The 24,033-nt window shown below is 41.4% G+C and overlaps 2 protein-coding genes and 1 pseudogene across 2 annotated transcripts; 1 reads left to right on the top strand and 2 right to left on the bottom strand.

Moving 5' to 3' along the window:
• The first annotated feature begins 4,214 nt into the window (after nucleotides 1–4,214).
• ctsf (cathepsin F) lies at nucleotides 4,215–14,608 on the top strand. Its single transcript, XM_069669366.1, has 18 exons — nucleotides 4,215–4,651; nucleotides 5,354–5,464; nucleotides 5,956–6,037; nucleotides 6,785–6,846; nucleotides 7,043–7,115; nucleotides 7,419–7,532; nucleotides 7,689–7,837; nucleotides 7,972–8,068; nucleotides 8,239–8,319; nucleotides 8,501–8,620; nucleotides 8,912–8,976; nucleotides 9,073–9,163; nucleotides 9,497–9,555; nucleotides 9,752–9,825; nucleotides 12,441–12,540; nucleotides 12,654–12,762; nucleotides 13,562–13,670; nucleotides 13,767–14,608. The coding sequence occupies exons 1-18, from the start codon at nucleotides 4,406–4,408 to the stop codon at nucleotides 13,990–13,992; spliced, it is 1,968 nt and encodes a 655-aa protein (XP_069525467.1). The 5' UTR covers nucleotides 4,215–4,405; the 3' UTR covers nucleotides 13,993–14,608.
• A 1,958-nt stretch (nucleotides 14,609–16,566) lies between these two features.
• LOC138597844 (N-acetyllactosaminide beta-1,3-N-acetylglucosaminyltransferase 2) lies at nucleotides 16,567–17,979 on the bottom strand. Its single transcript, XM_069669365.1, has one exon. It carries the CDS (start codon nucleotides 17,977–17,979, stop codon nucleotides 16,567–16,569), a length of 1,413 nt encoding a protein of 470 aa, XP_069525466.1.
• Nucleotides 17,980–19,674: 1,695 nt separating this feature from the next.
• The window catches only part of LOC138598709 (pro-neuregulin-2, membrane-bound isoform-like), a 54,895-nt pseudogene continuing 50,536 nt past the window's right edge, over nucleotides 19,675–24,033 (bottom strand).

Genomic DNA, 24,033 nt, shown 5'->3' with positions numbered 1-24,033 from the left:
GTTCATAAAGAGCTGGGTCTTTAGCTTCTTCTTAAAGGTGAAAGGGACTCTGCCGACCGAATGGAGTTTGGTAGCTCGTTCCACCACCTGGGGACGACTGAGGAGAAGAGTCTAGTTAGAGACTTAGGGCCCTGTTGTGATGGGAGCACCAGGCGCCTTTCATTGGCAGAGCGTAGTAGGCGGGACGGAGAGTAGACCTGGATGAGCGTGGTCAGGTAGGCAGGAGCCATTTTTGCTGATGTTTTGCAAGCAAGCAACAGTTGCAATTCACAGAACTGCATAATGTTGTAGAAATCCTTAGCATGTTGATGGGGGCAAATACTGTTTTTTGCAGAGATCCTTGGCATTCATCATGACATGGCTAAGGCAACAATGCAGAATTGGTAGCCCAACAACATTCCTCTTGTCCTTGTCACAATTGCATAATATTTGCACAAGAGTTTCAGAAGGCTCAATCCACAAAAGTTACAGGACAGTGACTGCAGTAGGACTACAGAGCCATCACATTTAAGCATAGCTGACATTTTCGTCACTCTTCTCCCATGGGTCCTGATCAAGTCTGTCACAAATTACCCCAGAAAATATGAGACAGATGAGGTTGTGTGGTCATTAGTCAGGTATTTTGCCACAGGGAAAGGGGAGGATCCCTTTGAGGGATGTCTGACAACAATTTCATACACATAGAAAGGGAAAGTTTGACCATTGCCTTTGTGCACAATGCTACCCGTTGCATCTAAATAAACGATGTTGTCCTTGTATCGCTGGTAGAAAAGGTTGACAGTTTTTGTACTCCAAAGCAGAACAGCTTTTTTGGATGACAGCCTCCTCAGATTTGTGCTCTTCTTCCCGCATTATTTCCAAACTTAACATGTCATTAGTATGTCTTCTATGCTTTTTCCTACTGCTCCATGAAATTGTTTTCATCACCCCAGGTGTTGGAACCTCATCTCAGCTTCCAGATGCCACAACACTGTCTTCCAGCTTATCAATGTTCTCCAAGTAGAGACTTCTGGGCAGTTTAGTGATAAGGGCATCAGCCATGGCATCCCTTTCGTTGGCACGCACAGGCCGTCTTTTTAGCTGGTCACAGTGGTGCAACACTCCATCTTCCTTGAAGGTTACAGTGGCCTTGAGGGAGAACTCATCGCTAACTTTTACGTCAACCTCTACAGGGCTCTTGCAAAGTTTCTCCCAGTCATTTTTGTCTATGAAGAAAAGGCAAGGTTGCTTTGGCAATTCATGAGTACAGTACTCATTGTCATCTGCTCCTTGGTGTGGGTCCATGGCAATCTGGCTCAGGGGTCCCAGGTGTGACTTCATGGGAATCTGGCTCAGGGGTCCCAGGTGTGGCTCCATGCCAATCTGGCTCAGGGGTCTCAGGTGTGGCTTCATGGGCATCTGGCTCAGGGGTCCCAGGTGTGGCTCCATGGCAATCTGGCTCAGGGGTCTCAGGTGTGGCTCCATGGCAATCTGGCTCAGGGGTCCCAGGTGTGGCTTCCTGGGCATCTGGCTCAGGGGTCCCAGGTGTGGCTCCATGGCAATCTGGCTCAGGGGTCCCAGATGTGGCTCCATGGGCATCTGGCTCAGGGGTCCCAGGTGTGTCTTCATGGGCATCTGGCTCAGGGGGTCCCAGGTGTGGCTCCATGGCAATCTGGCTCAGGGGGTCCCAGGTGTGGTTTCAGGGGAATCTGGCTCATGGGTTCCAGGTGTGTCTTCATGGGCATCTGGATCAGGGATCCCAGGTGTGTCTTCATGGCAATCTGGCTCAGGGATTTCCAGGTGTGTCTTCATGGGCATCTGGCTCAGGGATCCCAGGTGTGGCTCCATGGCAATCTGGCTCAGGGGTCCCAGGTGTGGCTTCATGGCAATCTGGCTCAGGGGTCCCAGGTGTGGCTTCAGGGGAATCAGGCTCGGGGATTTCCAGGTGTGGCTTCATGGCAATCTGGCTCAGGGGTCCCAGGTGTGGCTTCAGGGGAATCTGGTGCCGGGTATTTGTGATGGCAATTAAGGCAAGAACCCCCAGGCAAAAACTGTTTCTTAAATCACTGGTTGATTTTGAGATTTAGAGCTATTTTCATTCTATGACATGTGTTCTTCCAGCAAAGTAGACAAAATATCAAAAATACATTTATTTGTTTATTTTGTGACACTTTGTCTACAGTATATGCATCTGTAGTTTTCTCCCAAATTGACCAAAAGTTGGTATTCAAATGTCACACGCTGTACCACAATTGTAAGCAATTCATCAATAGAAATGTCTAATTACCTTTATAAACCTATCATTAATAACAGTTATTACAAAAAATGGTATTTGAGTAAAAATATTTTAACTTAAGACTATGAAGCTGATGAAAACCCATTACAACATAGTTTGTACAATGCTTTGTCCCCGTCATGTGACAATGTGCCTTTAGTTTTAAAATGCACAGACGTGAACCTAATAGTTGTAGGCCTCCTGTTATTTCACATGTGACAACCAACCCCAAAATCAGTGTGCCAATCAACCCTGCTCACATTTGACCCAACTGTGTGGTGAAACTATGTTAAGCTAACTACACTGAACAATCCGTCAATTTGATCAATACTAGGCCTACAACCAAGGCAATTGTAGACACGACCACAAATGTTCGAGTTCTTTGGCTGATAATTCGTGTATACTTTTGTATTTTTAATCATTCAAACTGCAAAATTCCATTTACAGTATATGACTAGATGGCGCCATCAGCACGCTAATTAGCGATTTTTTCATCTTGTCATACTTACCCCCCATCGTGCTGCTCAAGTTCGATTTCACGATCGCCTCGCGGTGTCAAATTTAAATGTGTTTAACCAGAAATTACAAATAAAACAAAAGTTATTCCAGCCACACTGAACATGCTGTCAAATTTGACATGGCAAGTAGTGAGTTTTTCTTTTATTAATATTACAGCCAAGGGAGTCGTCAACTGTAACACAAATGTTCGATCTAGTCGGGGTGTTAAAGAGAAGGCCCGCGAGCCAGATGCGGCCCGCCAGGAGGTCTCATCAGGAAAGACGTTTTGGGGGACAGGGAGGAAATATTAAAATATGAATAGGCCTATTTATATGAGATTTTTATTGATAAAATGCTTTTTAATACATATTTGCATCCATTTGTTATGTGAAATTAGCAACTAATTAATTAAACGTGGCACTTAAAACTACCCAGCAGGAAGTAACAATGTGAAGTTGTTAATTGCCGACTCCATCGTTTTTGATGAAAGCACCGACTTGACTGATGTCTCTCTATGAAGAATATTAATTTGCGGTGTGGATGCATCTGTGACCTTCAGTGAGGAGTTTGTGACAGTTGTGCTGATGACTGACACTGCAGGTGTGGCTGTGAAACTGTCTGGGAGAGCGAGTGACCTTGTCTGGGGAAAAAAGCTCTGTGGCAAGGGGTAAACTCTAGATAGTCAGGCGCCTCAGCTAGAGAGTTCTTTCTGTAATGTATAACATACACTGTGAACTTGTCTTCTTCTTCTGTGTTAGTGCCCCAACTTTCTCTCTCTCTCTCTCTAAGGCTGTGAAAGTACCGTCACTCACTCACTCAGTACAGTACACATTCAGAGTGTAGGGTCAGTCAAAATAGTTCATCATGGCTTTGGCATGTCCTTATTTGCAGACGATGGCGCCATCTGGAGGAAAGGAAGAAATATCAGCATTTGTTCTTGCAAACACAGAAGGCCTTGGATCAGGTAGTGCAGTGGGTGGATAGCTAGGGTTTTAGGATCGCTGCAGCTAAAACTAAGTTAATGATCTTTGGCCTCAAAACGAAAATACCTGATTCATACCTGTTAATGTATGATGGTTCCTTAGAAAGGGTAAAAAGGTAGAAAGCCAGTTACCTAACAGTCATTGGGACCCAGATGCTGTGTAAGTATGGAAATGTGGAAACAGTCCAACATGTTTTTGTATGTGATAAGCACAGGAGTGAACGGCAGCATTTATTCAGGAAGCTGTCACATCTGGGACTCTCATCTTTCCCCTTTAAGTCTATATTTTCCTCGGAACCAAACGTTCCACCTATTGGTGACGCAGTCCTACTCCTAGACTGTGGAGGGCAACATTACACTCTAAAGTGTAGAGCCTGCCGGAACATCATTAGAAGAAGAAGAAAAAGAAGCAGACGAAGAAGAAGAGGGGAGGGAGTGCACTCACTCCGCCCATGATACTCCGAGTCTCCTCCCACAGCACCACACACGTGACTGACAAAGCCAGATAGATTTGTTTGGCAACAACACTGCTGAAGCGTTGCATCTTGTATAACCCCTGCTAACAATTCGATAGGCTATCGATTCTTTTCGGAAAACAGACGTTCCCCTTTTAACCGAGCAAAGACTGTCCACTGGTCCCTTTCTTTTCTGACAACACAACGGGTCGCATCATGACAACCGGATTTCGCTCTCCGGTAATCTTAGGGCTAGCTTTGGCCGCCTTGATTGGCTTCGTTGTCGGGCTTAGTGAGGACCTCGATCGGCCTCTTTTCGGGCCTCCTGGCTCTCCTGTCCGCCTACATGAATCCGACCCGGGGCTGAAGAAGGCTCTGGATTTCGCCGAGGAGCGCTACAACCGGGGCTCCAACGCTATGCACCTCCGCAAAGTTAGCCGTCTTATCTCTGCCACCAAACAGGTAACATAAATAAGGACGGTGTCTAATGACAGATGTATTTCACAGCATTGTACGACAAAGTTGTCATAATAGACTGGCGTGAATAAGTAATACTGGTTGTAGAAAGCTTTATTACATGCAGCTACCGTTTTACCTGCTCAGTTGTTTACACCATTGCGACTGGAGGCTAGTCAGAGCTGCGTCACACCAGCAATATTTAGCTAAACAAAGGAAAATAAGGTGACTTGCCTTCAAAATAATGACATCACTGCGGTAGAAGTGTAACTCTAAAAAATAAAAGAGCTGATATTTTTATTCATTATTTTTACTATTCTCAAGCCTCTTATCATGTCTGTGATTTAATTTAATATTCTCAGGAAATTCTACTAATGAACTTTTCCGTGAGCATACGCCTTTAAAAATACCGAGAGTGTATCTGCTTTATTCTTCTAGCTTGACATAACCACTGCCCGGCCTCATCACAGTTGTATTGTGCTCGTTTATCAGCGCAGGAAGGCATCGTCACAAACAGGCGCTTCATGTTGCAAAAAGATCTAGATAGTACAATAGAATAAACATTCTCTAAAAGCTTAATAGTTTAATTTAACTTGTGTTGATGACACTTGTTAATTAGACTTTGACACAATTAGTCATGTCCTAGTAAATGATTTATTTGGGACAATATGTTTGTGAATTAAAAATGACTGTGTTTCTGTTTTTCAGCTGGTTAAGGGTATTCGCTACACTATAACAGTGGAACTGAGTAACACTCAATGTAAGAAATCCACCATGCTCAGGACATGTGACTTCTATCCTGAGTCAGAGAAACTCAAGGTAGGTTGTGTATGTGTGTGTGAGAGAAAGATTAAGTGAATGAGAGATGAAAGAGATCAGGCCATTGTCATGGATTTAAAATAGAAGATCTCACTAAGATGTATGCACTTTCCCAAGAATAGGAATATGCCTGTCTGTGTTAGATTGCAATGAATATGTAGTTGTGTGTGTTTAGCAGAGAAATTCTCAGTTATCTGATCTTGTGACTTGAGTTTGACTGTAACCACAAGCACGCTCAGGCCCTTGGCTCACATTTTTCTTTGTTCCTTTATCCTTAAAACCTATTTACATTTTCAAAACACCAAGTCGAGGAAAAAAATAAGTAAACAGAGTAATTTTTTAATAATGTAAAGACATACAAAAGACATAAATAACTAGTTTGTATAATGTTATTAGCTTGAGCTACAGAGTGTTACACAACATTCCACTTATGCAGTCAATTTCCAATTCACTCTACAATGTACAATATTTGTGTTTTTTGTTCATGTTAGACTGAGGTGTGTTTGTTCGAAGTGTGGGACGTTCCCTGGCAGGGAACTTCAACTCTGCTCAAACAGAAGTGCCAGCCTAAAGGTGAGACTGCAGCTACAATTATGACCATTACACATCTCAAAAGACTATAAATAAAGTCTATAGCTGAAGGACACAGCTGGACTTCACAGTGAATGACTGTGGTTCCTCTGGTGTCTTGCATTTATTCTTACCCCAAGAGGTCTAACTTATCTTTGATTACAATTAACTTGCTGTTTAATGTGATTTCGCTGTGATCCCGTGCTGTTTCAGCTCCTCTGTAATAGAAGCACTACCTTCAAGGATGGCATTTGCTCCATCACACTGGTTAAAGCATTATTTATACAGAAAATAATCATAAAAGTGCTGTTTTATGCCCACTTCTAAAGAAAAATTCATAGATAATTAAATGATCTATTGTCTACTGTATTAATAGCCCAAACCAGCCAGTCAGTGCAAGACTTGATGCAAATGTTCCCTTCACTTTGATATGACCTCGGTCATCAGCAGGAAAAACGTTGCCAGATATTGATCCATTCGAACTTCAGTTCTTGGTAATTACACGATGCTAATGTTTGATAACCTTGCTGTTAAAGAGATAAAGTGGGTGAGAGGTTAAACACTGGCTAGTCTACCTATTATATATTGGTATCTCACAGCACAAACAATAATAAATCATGCCAGGATTTTGATTTCGCCTAAATAAGGTGAAAACCAAAGAGTCAATGTACCTTTGAACACATGTAACATCAATGTAGGTGTTTATGTAAAAGGCACATAACATGTTTTTCTGGATGTTTCTCTGATCAGTTGAACCTGAACAGGAAGAGACCAACAAGGTGATGGATACATCCAGCAGCCAGCTTCTGGAGGTAAAAATAGTATTTACAGCTCAATTACACGCTGACAACACTGTTGATTTTCCTTCATCCACCTCTTATTAAGTCCACCACTGGAACATTGTCCAATGTTCAATGTAGTGTAAACTGGTTTTATCAATTTGAATCTGAGATGGAGGATAATGTCTGTGTTGTTGATTTTGTGTGTTTGTTGGCTCTTTCCTGACAGGAGTCTGTGGAGCTGTTAGGACAGTTCAAAGAGTTCATGGTTAAATACAATAAAGTCTACAGCAGTCAGGAGGGTGAGTGACTGTTACCTTTATTCTGACCATACCAAACATACCGACCCTATTTGTACTCATAGCCTACTCGAGCCCAACGTCCTTTATAAAAACCTGAGTAAATAAAATCACCACAAGAGAGACTGTCACAGTAAACAAACAGTTATGGGTTGGTTTGCATTCAGAGGTTTTTCCTGTTATAAATTCCTAATTCAAAACAAGGATCATCTGCCTGCTCACTCATTGTGAGTCAGTAGTCCAGTTATAAAGAGAGATACGAGTCAATGATTATTGAAGTCTGTTTATTTTGTTTTGATCCTGCAGAGGCAGACCATCGTTTGCGTGTCTTCCATGAGAACTTGAAGACAGCAGAGAAGCTCCAGTCTTTGGATCAAGGCTCAGCCGAGTATGGAGTCACTAAGTTCAGCGACCTAACTGGTATGTGTGTGCATCTGTGTACATTTCCACACAGTTTCCAATGAGGAAATACATCTTCCTACTTTAAGTGTGTTGTATCAGCCTTTACTAAAAATACATGATTATGTAACACCAAAGTTTGACTGTTCCTCTTCTGTTTTTCTTCTCTTTCTTTAGAGGAAGAGTTTCGCTCTACCTACCTGAACCAGCTGCTGAGTCAATGGACACTTCATCGACCAATGAAACTGGCATCTCCTGCCCGAAACCCTGCCCCTGCCAGCTGGGATTGGAGGGACCATGGAGCTGTCAATCCTGTTAAGAACCAGGTACCAGCCAGATTTAACAGACTTAATAATAGGGGATTGACCCTAAATAGCATGTACGCACTAATGAATACCTCATACCTGCTTACTTCATGCTATTTTGGGGATGTGTGTGTGTGCGCGAATGATTCTTGCAGGGTATGTGTGGATCCTGCTGGGCATTTTCTGTTACAGGTAACATTGAAGGCCAGTGGTACCTGAAAAATGGATCCTTACTGTCCCTCTCTGAACAAGGTAAAGCGCACACACACACACACACACACACACACACACGTTTACATCGTCCCAAGAAAACACTGATGATACAATAAATCAATAACTTTGTCCTGTAGCAATACAATTACAGTTTACATTTGCAGATAAAAAGCCATGATTTGATTGCTTTATTTATTTGTTCCTCACAGAACTGGTTGACTGTGATGGGCTGGACCAGGCGTGCAAAGGGGGGCTGCCCTCAAATGCTTATGAAGCTATTGAGAAGCTGGGTGAGTTAGAGCGATGAGAGTGACGTGTGAAACCATTTTTAAAACGTTTTATTTTCCAAGGAAATGATTACCTTAACTGACTTTCCGCAGCCTGCAGAAGCAATTGTGCCTACATTTCATTTATGCTGAGAGTGAGTGCATGCACTAACCCTTTTATCTTCATTATTAATGTGTTGTTAAGGTGGTCTGGAGACTGAGACTGACTACTCCTACACTGGGCACAAGCAGAGATGTGACTTTACCGACGGGAAGGTTGCAGCCTACATCAATAGCTCTGTGGAGCTATCCAAAGATGAGGCGGGTAAGTGAGCTCAGGGAATAGCACAAGGCAGTGATCGATACGTCAACAGACGTTCCTACTGAAATCGACAAATAGAAGTTTTTAGAAAAATCAGAAGTTGACAAGACATTATTTAGAGTCATTGAAACAGTAACTACATAATTCATGAATGTATCATTTCCTAGTTCAAAGAACAATATAGAAATGGAGATGTATGGGTGTTTATATTGCAGCTCTATTAATTGAAACTAGACAACTCAGTTTGCAAGAACTAGCTGTTTAAATGACTCATTTTTGGGGTTGTTTTCTCAGAAATTGCAGCTTGGCTTGCTGAGAATGGACCGATCTCTGTCGCATTGAATGCCTTTGCCATGCAGGTATGCTGTTGTGTCACTTCGTCAAACATGATGAAATTATGTCACAATTCATCTCGTGTTCACTAGAATTTAATCAGAGATACTTTGTTTTTGTAGTTCTACAGGAAAGGTGTGTCTCACCCTTTGAAGATTTTCTGCAACCCTTGGATGATCGACCATGCCGTGCTGATGGTGGGATACGGGGAACGTAAGTGTTTTTAATCCTTTTGTTTACCTTGTCGCTAGATTCAAGATGATTTATTGTCATGTACTCCGTAACAATGTATAACATCATTTATTAAAGCAATTCTTTGTACTCCGTGCCAACGCAGCTTAACTTCACAGTAGCAGTATAATACAAAATAAAATATATGTAAAATTAGAATAAGATATGTAACTACTCCTGCTACGCCTGTGACATACACTTTTGTTTGTTCTGTTAGCAACAACCCTCCTAAATAACAAGCATATCACATCGTTATTTTGTAAATTAAGATACAAGGCTGTCAAGTCCACTGTATGAATGTTTCTGTGCTCTCAGGTAAAGGTATGCCATTCTGGGCCATCAAAAACAGCTGGGGAGAGGATTATGGAGAGCAGGTAAGACTACCTCACCTACAGTCTTTGTTTTTTAAATAACACTTTTTCTTAGAAAATATAGTAAGAGGTCCTACTGTTTTAAATCATACATTAAATTTAAAGGTTTGAAGACACTGGATAAAAGTAAACTATGTTTCCGCCCATAAATATTTTTGAGAGGATATGTGTTGTTTATCTCCGTCTCTCTCTCTTACAGGGTTACTACTACCTGTACAGGGGGTCCAATGCGTGTGGGATCAACCGGATGTGCTCATCTGCTGTTGTCAACTAAACCACTAACTCTACATATTCACACACACAAACACACAACATCATTACACTACTCAGACACATATTTAATCTAGACTGCGTTTTGATCACAATCAAACACACATAAATTCCTTCTGTTACTTTTTTTAATATCTGGACTTAACCTCACCATCATACCTCGCAACTTGTGTCGTTTTACTAACGTACCAGATTTGATAAAATTAGGTTCGCTGAAAATTTTGTCGTGATTTTAATTTGCTTTTAAAGCTGCATTTCATTCCGTTAGCCTTACAGCTCATAGTGGTTTCTGTATTTTAGGCAGTATTGGTTTTACCTCATCTTTCCCCACAGTAACTGAGCCTGTATTTAAAAGAGAGTGCGCACTAACTGTAGTTAGACTTCTATCTTTTCAGATTTCTCTTATGTTTTATTACCAGTGTTCGTGTTAATGCTATCTCAAACTTTTTAAATGATTGGGGTTTTACCTGTCATTGTTTTGCACATAACTACATAACTGCAATACAAATGTAAAGACTGCTGTATGACAGTGAGAAATGACTTTAGGTTGAATAAAAACATCAGGAATCTTGTTCTTTGTTCAGGTGTTCTTTTCTTATATACACTGAAACAATGAAGTGAAACTTTATTCACTGAGTAAAAAAAAACTACAGTTTTACTGTTATTACATTATCCTGTAAACCATAATGAACATTGTTATTAAAAAGTCATGGTGAAAGACATGAAAAGTTATGACAAACTGCATTTTATTCCACAAACCACTGCTTTTATGGTTCCTATTTTATTCTTTTATTCTCTTATTTCAGTCATTTAACAATTCATTGGCCTTTACCCCACTGTTTGGCTTTGAAAATGTTTATTTTATTTGATTGTCATAAGATCCCATGCCTGTCAGGAAAATGTCCAATTTTTACGATTTTATGATTTATGATTTCTCTCCCCAGACCCCCATATGCTTGTATTCAGTACACACACACACACACACACACACACACACACACACACTGCACTCCTGTCTCTGGCTTTTATCACAACCCCTATTTGAAACCTTCCTGGTAGACAATTGCTACATTAAAAAATATGTACATATTTTATCAGCTCTGGAATCCTTTCTCACAATTCAATCTGTGCCAGCACAATGACCGATTGATACTACTGTGTGTACGGCTCTTGATTATATATTTGATCATGGCTCGGGTGAGGAGGACAGAGACCAGTAAACTGATCATTAAGATGCATTTGAATATGAAAAACTATTAATATGTAGTTTTTGGCCAATGTCCATTCATTAAATGGATGTATGTAAACTGTTATGAAAAGTAAAATATGTTTCATCTGAGTATTTGTTGTAGACTATTCATGTCTTGTTTTTTTTTTTTGTTTTTTTTACATAAAGAATGACTTGTATGTCAATGAGGCCTAAAGGCCACAAATGGTAAAGAGAAGTTTAAAATGTGTTATTTTCACCACAACTTAACTTGGTTAGGTGATAATAGGCATATAATGGATTTATTATCAGCTATAATTGGGCAGTTATTTTCGATCGGGGACACAGAAATAATGAAACGAACACGACTGGAATGTGATAAAGAAAAAACGTGGAAAAACTGGCATAGAAACGAAAAAGTTGTTTTAATCTAATTTTACTTTGAATTATTTGAGAACAGGAACCTCCTTGAAGACTTGTGCTCTTGAACGTCGCTTAAATTGCAACGTGTAGAAAACAAAACTGCATTTCCCAAAATGCAGACGGTTTGACACGGAAGAATTAGACCTGTGTTGAGAAGTATTTTTAGTATTCAGTTTTAGGCACCAAAAATTTGTTTTGTACTTCTGAATAACGTATATTGAGTGAGACAATCAGGAAAAATTGTTGCTGAAGTGGCGTAATTTAATTTTTGTGTGTACTTGTTTGCCTGAAACGTTTAGTGTAATTTGTATCGCCCCAATCCGTAAACAGCGGTTTTTATTTTGAAAAGCACGTAAATCACGTCACACCGGAAGCAAATCGTTGGTTGCAGTCAGAAAATAGGAACGCATGTGGTTAGGCGATATTGATAAAATATTTGAACTTTTCTGTTTTCTAAAGTGATTTTTAGCTTCTGTCAAGCTGCCAGATCACACTCTGCTTCGAAGAAACACAACAACCATCTTCTTTCAAGGTTTTAATTAAAGTCCTAATGTGGTTAAGTGGGGGGGTTATGTCTGAGCTAGCGAACGTTAGCTTAACTTAGTTAGCTAAATTAATGTCAAAGTACTAGAAATTATTGTTTATTTTAAGGAAGCAGATGTTTGTTTATGTTTCTGTCTGGTATAGCAAACGGAGGGAATGTGAAGTGTGTCCACTCGTCCTGCATGATTGAAATCAAAGAGCTAGCCTGCGGTTGTATACAGAGTTGCTAAGCTAACTTCTTACCTTGTTTGAGTTTAGCCAGTATTTATCTCAAACCGCATGATCTCGAAGCTTTTGACTCTTATGTTGTTGTGAATCTTCTTCATATTGTCCCCTCAATGTGTCTGACCAAATGTGACCTTATGTATTGAGTTAGTTCATCACTATTTATCAGCACTTTGACCTCACGCTATCTTCCTTTTGCAGCTGGCGAAAGAACCTGAAGTTCACTGTTTATAATGTCACAGGCTACAAAACGCAAACACGTCGTCAAGGAAGTTCTTGGAGACTTCGTCACGCCCACAGAAACCCAACAAATTGTGAAGGTGAGCAATGTATGGATTGCATTGTAAACACTGTAAACAACCACCCTCATAACAGTTAACTGCTAGGCATTTTCCTGACTCCTTTCTCCATCCTCTATCTTTTTCACTTGTAGATTATCAGTAGTCGTGGTAACAACCTCCATGAAACTGTCACAGCCCAGGGTGAGACCTTTCTGGTCAGCATGCCCACCAAGTTTCGCAAGAACATCTGGATCAAGAGAGGTAAATAATGGAAAGAGATGTTTTAGATTAAAAATTACAGACGATTATGTTCATTACTCGTGTATATTTTATTTTAGTCTGCTTTATGCTGTTTACATATATGCTAGGCCGGTTGAGTCTGTTGTTATTAGTCACTTAATCTAATATTTTTTGTCTTTAATTGTTCCTGAATCAGCTAAAAAAGTCTAGTTGCTAGTACTCACTAGAACAACTCTTTGAGCTTTATCAAACCTGTTCACTACACCCACATTTTGTCTTTTGGAAAAGTTTACAGGGCTGCTTTTTAAAAAAAAAAAGATTTAGGAGATACATTGTTTAAGCATAGGTTTTACAAGTAAGCAGTATTCTTCAGTGCTGTTGTGGGCTGTGAATACACGGGTAGAGTGTGAAAACACTGGCAGCCAGGAATGTGTTGTCCCATGCAGTTGTTCCTGGTGCTTATGAACAAGACAAAAACAAAAACACAGACCCTCTCATGGAAAACCTGTTACATAGTTCTATTGGAGGTCAAAAAGTCGCATAGCGTTTGCTCATGGTTAAATTGTTTTGGTTTCTGTAAATAAGGAGGGACATGATTTTTTTCACAGATTATCTCTCATGTACTTCTGCGTGTTTGAACAGTTTGAGCAAATATGACATAAAGTTAGTTTTAATAATTTGACCTACTACAGCTTTAAAGGGTGCAATGTCAGTGTGATTATGTATTTGTAAATGTTGTATTTGGAAATACTCAATTTCTCTGCATTTATATTAATAAGTGTCTGTTTGGGTAAAATCTGTCTGCTTTCTGACCCCCAAGGTGACTATGTGATTGTGGATCCCATTGAGGAAGGAGAGAAGGTGAAGGCAGAGATCAGTTTCATCCTCTATAAAGATCACATTCAGTACCTGCAAAAACAACAGCTCTGGTGAGTATGTAATAAATATAAGACACACATCACACAACTAGCAGCATTTTGTCAAGTGTAACCGAGTGTATTGTGTTTTTTGTGGACTTCCTGCAGGCCACAGGGGTTTATGGTGAAGCTGTCGGCGCAGGACGGGACAAAAAAACAGCAGGAAAAGGAAGAGGTGACAGGAGAGGAAGAGGAAGTTAGTGACTCTGAAGATGATGAGAGCGACCTTTTTGTTAACACCAACCGCTGTAATTACCAGTACAGCGAGAGTGAAGAGGAAGAAAGTGAGGAAGAAGATGACGACAAAGAGGAACGGACACAAAACGGTTCCTAGTGGCAGCGCTGAGGACATGGACAATCTAGAGTAAGAAGTGTGGTAATCTTGGGACAGTGTGCGCAGCTGTCCTGCTGTTGTCACTGACTGATCTGAGGATGAGTGGGACTGATGATCCTTATGCAACAGCTCCCTCGGCAGTATAACAGCCTGCTCTGCGCTCATGGACTTACTGACACAAACTAAGTCTTGCTTTCTGATTAGAAAACATCAGTAATGTGGAAATTGAATAAGAATCCAGTGACTTCCCATTTCAATTCTATAGGATTCAGTGTTTTACTGTAAATTTAACAACAACTCAAGCTTGTTTGTAGAAAACATCCTGGTGCAGCCTTTAATTTATCAGCAGCACACAAGAGTGAGTAGAGCATTACCAGACTGTAAGTACATTTGTAGAGTAAAGTTAGTGAACATTGTTCTTTCCATTCATCCACAGGACAAAATAAAACCTTTGAGTTGTGACAGCTCACAAAAGCTGAATAATAACTCAGTGTCGTCATAGTTGACATAACACACTGCCCTGCTTGAATCCAGTCGCTGGTTCAGAATGATCGCAGGAGGAGTTGAGGGCGTGGTGAGAATTTAAACACCTTTCTTGTTTTACCAGTCCTCTGAAAGATTGCGTTGCAGCAAGCTGGACCCTTACCCTTTTGTGTAGAGCCCTCTGTGTTTAGATTACTAAATGATTGGTGGCCACTATGTCATACTAAACATTATGACTGCTTTGTGCCTCATACTGACATTCCTTACCAACATTTTGGTTTGTGTAAAAATGTTCCAAAACAGATTAATCCTTGAGCTGTGTTTATCACCACTTGTACTTAAATTCCTGCTGTCCACATCCTCCACTTCAAGAATGCAACATTTTTCACCATTTAAAGAATGTCTGTCTTTTTATTTCACATTCAAAGACCTTTTTTTCTCTTGAAAAATGTGTGGGAAAGTTAATCAAGAATTGATATAGAAATAAACACGTTTTTCCCTTCCTATAAATTCCTGAAACATTAGCTCACAGTAACGAGGGGTAATGCCATGAGCAATTTTACTGCCAGTGGAACCAGTTCTGTGGAAACTCAGAACACCCCCGAGGTGTGAGGGGAAACTTGAAGTTCAGCATGCATGCTTCACATACAGGACACTGCTGATGCTTGTACTCTTACTTTCGGAGCATTTTTTTAATGCTGTTAACTAAGCTTGCAATATAAAAAAATTAACTGACAACACTAAAGCGTTTTGTGACAGACTTTAACAAACATGGATTGTACCTAATTGTTAGGAAGCGCAATAATTCTGTCAGGTTTGAAAGTTCAGCCGACAATTTGAGGGGCTGAAATGTTGGTTCACTTTCAGGGGAAAGTATTTTAGGTACTTTTATTTCACTTCCAAGAGAGCCAAAAAGAAGCCTTAGATATGAGTGCTCTATATTACAAGTGTTCAATGTTTGTAATGTATTCATTCAATGTATCAAAGTGCTAAAATCTGCATCAGTGCATTCATAATAATCAAGCAAATGGGGCGCATTGTGCATTGTTATATAAGTGCAATATGAAACAATAGAACTGTTTGTCATTATCGTTGGCAGATAATGTCACATTAGCATGCTAATTATATATGGTAACCAAGATTAACTCATCAACTCCTTTGTTCTATTTTCCATCTCCTGTGTCCGTTTACATTTTATGGCTCTGTACTTGATCACATTTCAATGAATGCACATCCCTTCATCACTCGTTCAGATGTACGTATATGTGGCTAAGCAAAGCCAAAGGGAAGTTTTCAAAAATGTGTTTTAGGCATTCATCACATTGGCTAGGACTTCTTTCTCTCAAGCCCAACTGGAGTGGAGTCAAGACTTTCAACCCTTAAACAAAACTACGGTTGATTGGCAGACAACGGCAGCTTTTCTGGTCTTATTTTAAGGTGTAGACCTCCCAGTTTCAGAGCTGTACAACCAGTTTAACCACTGTAAACGTGAACACATCTAATACCGACTATTTTCACAGTAGCTTGATCATACACTGTGGGAAGAGATGTTCCTTTGCTCCTCTTGCAAATGAAAAAAGTGAACTCATCAGCAATAAAACACATTTGCTTCATTAATTCGTTGTCTTTTTGTTTTTGCAATTTCAGTAGAATTTGAATTTTAAAAAGCAGTGATGTGACTGACAAAGTATAAGAGGAGTTACAGTCATGATTAAGACTCAAGTAATTTCTTGTTTCAAGTATTTTTATTATGAAAGTTAATTTATTGGCGATAAATGCACGAAAAAAACTTCTTAAATTAACAAGAACTACGGGTAATATATATGTAAACAATGGATGTTTATGCAAAGAATGTGTTATCTTTGAAAAACTGACTGAAATAAGCAAAGACACTCGGTTAAAAATAATAAATATTACTCATTAGTGTGTTGATGCCACGCTGATGGATGGATGAATTTGGAAGCCTGAAGCCAACACAAACACGAGCTTACAGTGTTACCTCTTCATAGCTGTGACAGAAGCTCACCATCATGTTTGCTTTCAGATTGTCTCAAAAAGCGAAATCCTTGAATGGACAGGCCTCACCTAAAATCATGGCGGAGATGTTTTCGGTTTCTGTTTGTTTTCCTTGTTTTTTGCTTTTCTGAGGGGCACGCTCCAACACTGTGTCTGCGTCTCTTTCAATTTGGCCCAAAGTCTTACTATCTGGTTTGGGCTTCGTTTGTGAACCAATAGGATGCTGTGGTACGAACACTTCTCCTCTTTCTTTTCAGGAAAGTCAAATGTGAGGAAGGCTGGGTGGTGGACGGGGTGGGCGTTAAGCCGAATCATACACATCCCCACATAAACGTCGTCAATGGGGAACAGGTGAACTTTTTTAGAAATGTTGTGTAGACGTTTGGCCAACAGGCCCGAGTACAACACCCCTCCACCGCCTGCATACATAGGATAGAGGCCCTTGTAGAAGCTGTCTGGAATAAAGTACTTGGACTCGTTGGCTCGACTGGGTAAGGCTGCCCCTATGACATCTCCAACCATGAAGTCTTTTAAGGCCTTGTGTGCTTGTGGCATCTTTAGCTGTTCCTGGAGGAAGGTTATCATTCTCAAGGTATTGACAAAGACGTCATCGTCCCCCTTGAAGACGAAACGAGTCCGGTTACAGAAGCGGGAAAACCAATCCCAGAAGAGCAAATCTTTTAAGGTGAGGTTAAAAAACGTGTCCTTGAAGTCCCACTGGAGAATATCTCCATAATTCTGACTCTCCATCCTTAGTAACTCGGATGTATCCACACCCAGCTCCTCAGGGTCTTCTTTGCCAAGCAGGAACACCCTGCGGACGTATCCTCCACTTTCTTCTCCTCTGCTGCCGTTCCACTTCTGTCCTGCTATCCATCCCGCCTGGCCCCAGGTCTGTCGAATGGCCTGCCGGTTCTTAAAGTTCAACTCAGTTGTCTTGATGGCCAGTAGAAGCAAAGGGGGCTCCTTCTCACCCACTGACCCAGCTCCACATACTCCATCTGGCTGGATGAGGGTTGGATAGTTCCTCCTTTGCATGTGGCTCACAAACTCTTGAATCTGCTGTGGTAGCTTGTCAAACTTTTTTCTTGTGCTGTCCAAATCAGTAACTTCAGAGAAACTTTGCCTCAGCAGGGACTCATTAAACATACCACTTATAAATCCCCTCTTGATGTTGTTAGGGCGCAGGATAGGGTTCAAACTTCGGTCTACAGCCAGCTGGAGCTGGTTCCAAAAGGCACCCCCATTCGAGTGAAGCTCCCAGAAGGTTTTCGGGTACGGGGCAAAGCTCTTGTTACTGTTAGTTCCTGCAGCTATGAAGTGAACCGTTTCCAGGCTGTGTGTTTGGCCCACGATACCTGTCATTTGCTTGCTTGTCATGGCCGTACACAACACGAAAGCAATGTAGACGAATATCAGAGCCAGGATGATGCATGGGGTACACACACAGATGAGCACTTTACGCCAGTGAATGTGGCACCGCGCCATTCAGCTGCAAATGTATAAAGAATATGTTAGCGTGTACATCTTTTGGTCTGTGTAAAAAAAGGCTACGAGTAAAACTAAGTCATGAAGTCATGAGAGAGAAAGGAACAAAAATGTATGAAAGATAAAGCAGATTTCAAAGTTGACAGAAGAGTAAATTTAAGCTCAACCATATTTAAAATAATATAAAGATGATTTCTAAGAGCCAACAGCTCACCCTTTAAAATGGAGTAACATCATTTATTAGGGTTATATTAGCAGATCAATAAGGAAATTACAGCAGTCCACAACATCTGCATTATGACAAAAAGCCCTAATGAATACTATCCCTACCTATATAACACATTATTAAAGCTAATTTACACAAAATCATTTGACTAGATGAGAAAGTGTTATTTACTTTTAAGTGAAGCTCACCACATTAACTGAATTGTCATCTGTAACTGTCTCTAAACTAAATATGTCTTACCTGCTGACTGATGCGACCGCAGTAGTTCCTGGAGATTTGAGTCAACAATGATGCAAAGTTCCACAGAGCAGCTTTACTTAAAGGAGTCAGGTGTGAGCACAAGGAATAGGCCTACACCCACTGAGGCAATACGGCAAACAGGAATGACATGTTTTCGTTTCACCAGTAATGACTAAATGTGGGATCTGTCACGAGATGGGGTTAACATACCAACATGCAAAAGAGAGAGTTAAATATAAACATAACAGGCCTTTGTTCATTCATTCTGACTCGGAGACAAAAGGAGAAGCTTACATGTAAGACCGCATGTAGCAGAGCAGACTTTTCAAACTGTTATTACTAGTTCATGTCAGCCAATACACCGTGTGCCATCCTAAAACCAACAGCTGGGTGAAACTAGTACGGAACAGGTCTGGCGACTGATTAACACCTCTCTCTCTTCCAAACACAAATTAACCGCTGATCTTGCAGGTGAGCAGTTTATATAAAAAAGTGGCACAGTGTCACAGCCTCCTACTTGAGAGGTAAAATACTTGAAATGCCAGGAACCAAAAAGAAGTCAATATTTATTCAGTTGGCTGGCACTGTAACAGCAGCAGTATGTTCTCAGTGGTGTTATGAGTTAAGCTATACTAGATGTAAGACATGTTTTCATCATTTCTAGCCCTCATGAACTCTGACATTATTACATCCCTGATATCAATTAAGTCATTGAGGGTTTATTGCATGGGCCTCAGGGTGGAGATGGGCATACACAGCTGCGATGAAGACGCCTGATTCCTCTATGCACACCAAATTCATTAGCAGTATGCAGGAGTAGTTTAAAATACATGTCATGTCAAACAGTTACATGCCCTCTTAAGAAGTCTCTTCCCAGCTGGAAAAGCACAGGTGTTAATAGGCTTCTGCTAATTGATGGCGTGAAACAGGAACATGAACTATTTTTAATCTCAGCTGGAACGTTTGTCAAAATGTTTAATATTGTTATCAGTTTCTACAATGAGCCAATTTACATTTAATACAATTAGAACTTTTTGAGAAAAGTCACAATCACTAAATCAAAGGCAAATGTTGCCATCTAGTGGGCCTGTCCCTGCAGCTCTATTCTTGCCGAACCTCTGACTGATGATTGATTTCTATTAATAAAAACACATAATATGTGTACATTAAAACCAACAAACAGCTGTGTTGTGTGACAAAAATGACAGGATTGTATCAAAATGGTAGGAATAAAGTTTTATTTTTCATATGAAGAGGTGGTTTTGGATTTTTCTTCTTTAACAAGTCGTATGTTTTTGATAAAACTTGCAAAAAATCCTCTAGCATATTCCAAGAATGATGGACATGAAGAGAAGGGGATTTATTGCTGGATGTTAAAATGAAGACACGTTTTTATTTTTTCACCGAGTGGAAAAACAATTTACTTGCTGCTTTTTCCATGCACCCAACTACCAGTACCACTAGGACATGCAAAGGGATGGGGTGAGAGAGGAGGGAGGGAGAGGAGGAAGGGGGGAGGGAGGAGAGCGGGAAAGAGTTGGTAGGTAAAAAAGACAAAGGCAAACTGTTTGACAAACACAAACATGATAGGGCTTTGTGTGTGTGTGTGCGTGTGTGTGTGTGTGTCTTGTTGTGTGCTTTATTATGTGTGAGGAGTGCTACATGTGTGAAGTATATGTGTGTATGTAGAGGGCAAGGGGGGAGTGCAGGGTGAGGAGAAAGAGGGCGGGGGTGTTAATAATTCAACTAGCTCTAGAAGCACACTACCCTCACTTGCAGTATTTCCACGTTGCAAATCCCAGATTGATTACAGTGATAGTAAGACAAAACTAGCCAGACCGTCGGGCCGTAAACCCAAATAATGTTTCTATAAATTTCTAGCATGAGTCCCCTGAATCTGAGGGGTTAGTTGCAGTTGTCATTGTTAAGATACTTTCTATGTCAGTGATCCATGCATCTCCTGTGTGAAAAAACAACAAACTCTATTCATTGGAAATTAACTCTAATAGGGACACATATTGTATCTGACATAGTACCAGTATCCCCATTGAGCTCTCAAGGGATTCTAAACTTGATGTATATCTGAAGTGGAAGAGTTTATAACAAGCCGACTGTCAGTCTGCTGTTCACTATACTCATCTGGAGATGTGGCCTAAGTTCATTTGCTAGTGGCTTCAGAAGGGGTGAGAAAGACATGGAGGTGGGGGACGATATGAAGTGTAGGGGGGCGGACAGAGACAGACACGTAACAGATCATTCAGTCAATATGACCAGGCAAAAGAAGTTCAATCAATAAAGGTATAGGAATGCAAATCAAGGATGCAGTAATCAGTATTTTCATATACCACAGTTTTGGTTGAGAGTTAAAGAAAAAGTAGAATCAGACTCAGAAACTGGCTCTGTAGCAGTGTGAAGCTTCGCACAATGACCCACAAGACATGTTTTCAGTCAGAGGTGATTCCAGGGACCCAGAGCTGAAGAGGGCTGTCAAATTTTCAAATGAGAGAAGTTTGGTAGAAAAAGAAACGGGAGCTGGGGGGGGAGGGGGGGGTCAGGAGGGGGGCTATAACCTCCTCTTAGGGGGCCCAGAATTCCTAGCTACGCCCCTGCAATACAGTGAACAGACGTGGTCTTCACACAATATCATTTCATCATCATCATCATTATCATTGTGACCCACACACAGCAACACACATGCCCGTTTACGCACATACACACAACCTTTTAAAGTGAAAGAAGAAGAAAAAAACATCTGAATCGCCCCTCTGAATCCAAAAGTTTTGCCCATGCTCCCTTAAACATGGCCACAAGTGGAAAACAAACAAACCCAAAGGACTGACAGGAAAGAGAGTTAGGGGATGTGGACCTGGCTGCAGACAGAACTGTGACTGAGATGACGTGCGCTCACTGCTTTGAGTCTTTTGGCTGTGATGTGATGGGGAAGTCCTGAGACACAGTGCGGCTCTAAGCTGCTGGCATAGGAAACGAGTGGGCTGGGCAGCCCACGGGAGGCCAGAGTCAGGCTGGATTACAACGGGATAATGTTCGGTTTGGATCGGCAGCTCCCTGGCCAATGACTGCTCGTGGAGGGAGGTTCTAACAGTGCAATGGAGCTTCTGGCAGCGTGAGGATTGGTGGTAGGAGCATGTCAGTCAAACAAGAGACAAGACACCCTCCAAGGTAAACAGACGCGAAAAAACCAAATGAGGCTTCATGAGCTGTGCATACAAGCATGCACACACACACTCACACAAACATACACACTGCAACCACCATCAATGTCATGGCAGCACCCTGAACACCTACACAGGAAATTGGAGTCACTTTCCCTGGACAAGTCCCTAACACTCTGTTTGTACAGAAACAAATGACTGAGAGGCAGCGAATGAGGACAAAAATAACCCAAAGTGATTCATCCAAAAATCATCAAAACTACCCTACACATCCGGTTGCGTCAGTGACTGATGTCCCTGTGAAAGGAGCGCATTGCATGGATTATACTCATGTAAACAGACACCTTTTACACAGAAGGAATTAATATTGCATGATGACATAATCAGATCACAGTTCAAAAAGAGGAAGATCCCAAATAAGACAAAAAAACAAAGCAAAAGGAAGGAAGAGGGTTTGTCTCTATAAAAACGAGGAGTCTTTATAAGAAAGGCTACAAAAACTCAATGGGACCTCCGACTTCAGCATACAGCAAAAGGCACCACAATATTATTCTATTTATCTAACTTGTGAAAAAATTGGCACATAATTCTCTTATTTTTTCATCTCTCATAATGCTGTAAATCAAAAAACTTTACATATAAATATCCCCCCCATTATAAAAAAAGTCTTTGCTGTTAGCCAGTAGACAATTTTTGCTGAAATGAAAATAAATATTTCATTTGTTTAGAATATCTGTCTGTTATACAAAATAAAAATATTTCTCCTAGGTGCAGGTCCCAAGTCCACTGGTCGTGTGTAGGAGCAAGGGGAGTGTGTGAGGTGGAGAGGATGGGTGGTTGTGGGGGAGAGGTTAAGTCTTAAAGGGGCATGTTGTCAGCCTTGGAGCGCTGTGACTGGGAGCCGCGGCTTTGCCCGTTGGTGCGTGTCCCCGGCCGGCTCAGACCGCGGTGAGTCCGTGTGTCCGCACCTGATGATGAACGGAAACCCGGTACAGTTAAGGGCGGGTCCATGTTCATGTTCTGCATACTTAGGAAAGGTGTGCTCTCCCCGTGAGCGTCCTCTTCCTCCTCCTCTTCCTCCTCCTCCTCTGACTGGCTGAAGCTCTGTGAGCTGTAGTCCCGTAGGCCTGTTGAACGCTGGGAGACGTGTCCATTGAGGCGGTTGCGTCGCGGGCGGCGCCGGCTTCGGATGGGTTCCCGTGAAGAGGCATACTCCTGCGTGGTCTCGTAGGCCTCGTCGTCAGGGAGACGGTAAGGGCTGGATGGTAGACTTCCTGTGCTCTCCGTCAGGTAAGGTCGCCGGGGACGCCGGGGCTGCCTGTATAGACTGCCATCCTAAAGTGTAAAACAGAGTGGATGATTGGATAGAAACTGTGTGACGTATGTATATTTAGTGAGTGGTCTGCATGAGGTCCGCTCTTCAGCAGGGTCGATGCGATCACAAGTGTTTTAACCATCATGTATGGGTTACATTAAGATCCCAGCTGCTTTTAAAAATCATTTAGGCTTCTTATTAAATTAAAATATACGTTCATGACGTAGATTCTTTGCAGAGTCATGGCAACAGCATGTGTGTGTGTGTACTATGGTTGCCTACGTACATCGGGGCATCGTAGCAGTGGCTGGTCGTCTTCTCTGTTGTAGGCGGCAGCGGCAGGAGGCAGGGAGAGGGCGTGGCTTGTGTTGGGCGAGGTGATCTGGAAGGTGGGTACCTGGGGTGGCAAGAGGGGGTAGTGGAACTCCACAGGAGACAGGCGCGCTGGCGTAGTCAGCGCTGACACATACCTGGATCAAATCATCAGAAGATTATGAGATTAATACGGCCGAGTGCTGATTGTCATCTACTGTACGCAGCACATCACTATTGACAAGTACCTCATACAACAACACTTTAAAAAACCCAAACTATACAAACGGTCAATAACAAGACTGGAAAACACTTGTGAGCATGTTCCATCACAGCTTCCAGGAGTAAATGACTTCTGTACTGAGTTTAACTTAGATGTTAATGCACAGTTTTCTTGCAGTTTAAATACCAAATTCTGAAATGTTGAGACAATTAAAAACCAGATGTGCTTATGCTTATCATGGATTAAATGTTGCACAGGGAAATACAAAGCAGATCATGTCTGGTTTAATGATTCACTGAAAATGCTAAATGAAATGCTAATGCAGCTAAAGCTGTCCCTCGTAATGTCATCATTTATACTACATTCCTCAGAAACAGAAGAAAATTGGTGTCTGTGGCTGTCGTAATCCGGCCCAAACAAATGAATGGCTTACCTGCCTTAATGCACACCTGCCTACTAGCACACAGTCATCGGTATGTAAGCTGTCCTCTGCAAGTTAGAATTAGCCAGCTAACTTTATTTATCCCAGAGGGCAATTCAGTTTTACAGCCAACAGAGTCACATA

This window comes from Semicossyphus pulcher, unplaced genomic scaffold, assembly GCF_022749685.1.
Source record: "Semicossyphus pulcher isolate SPU_LCO1_2020_fin unplaced genomic scaffold, fSemPul1.0.p SCAF_2, whole genome shotgun sequence".
Taxonomy (NCBI): domain Eukaryota; kingdom Metazoa; phylum Chordata; class Actinopteri; order Labriformes; family Labridae; genus Semicossyphus; species Semicossyphus pulcher.
Note: the sequence above shows the minus strand (reverse complement) of the source record. Positions and strands in the feature narration are given on the sequence as shown.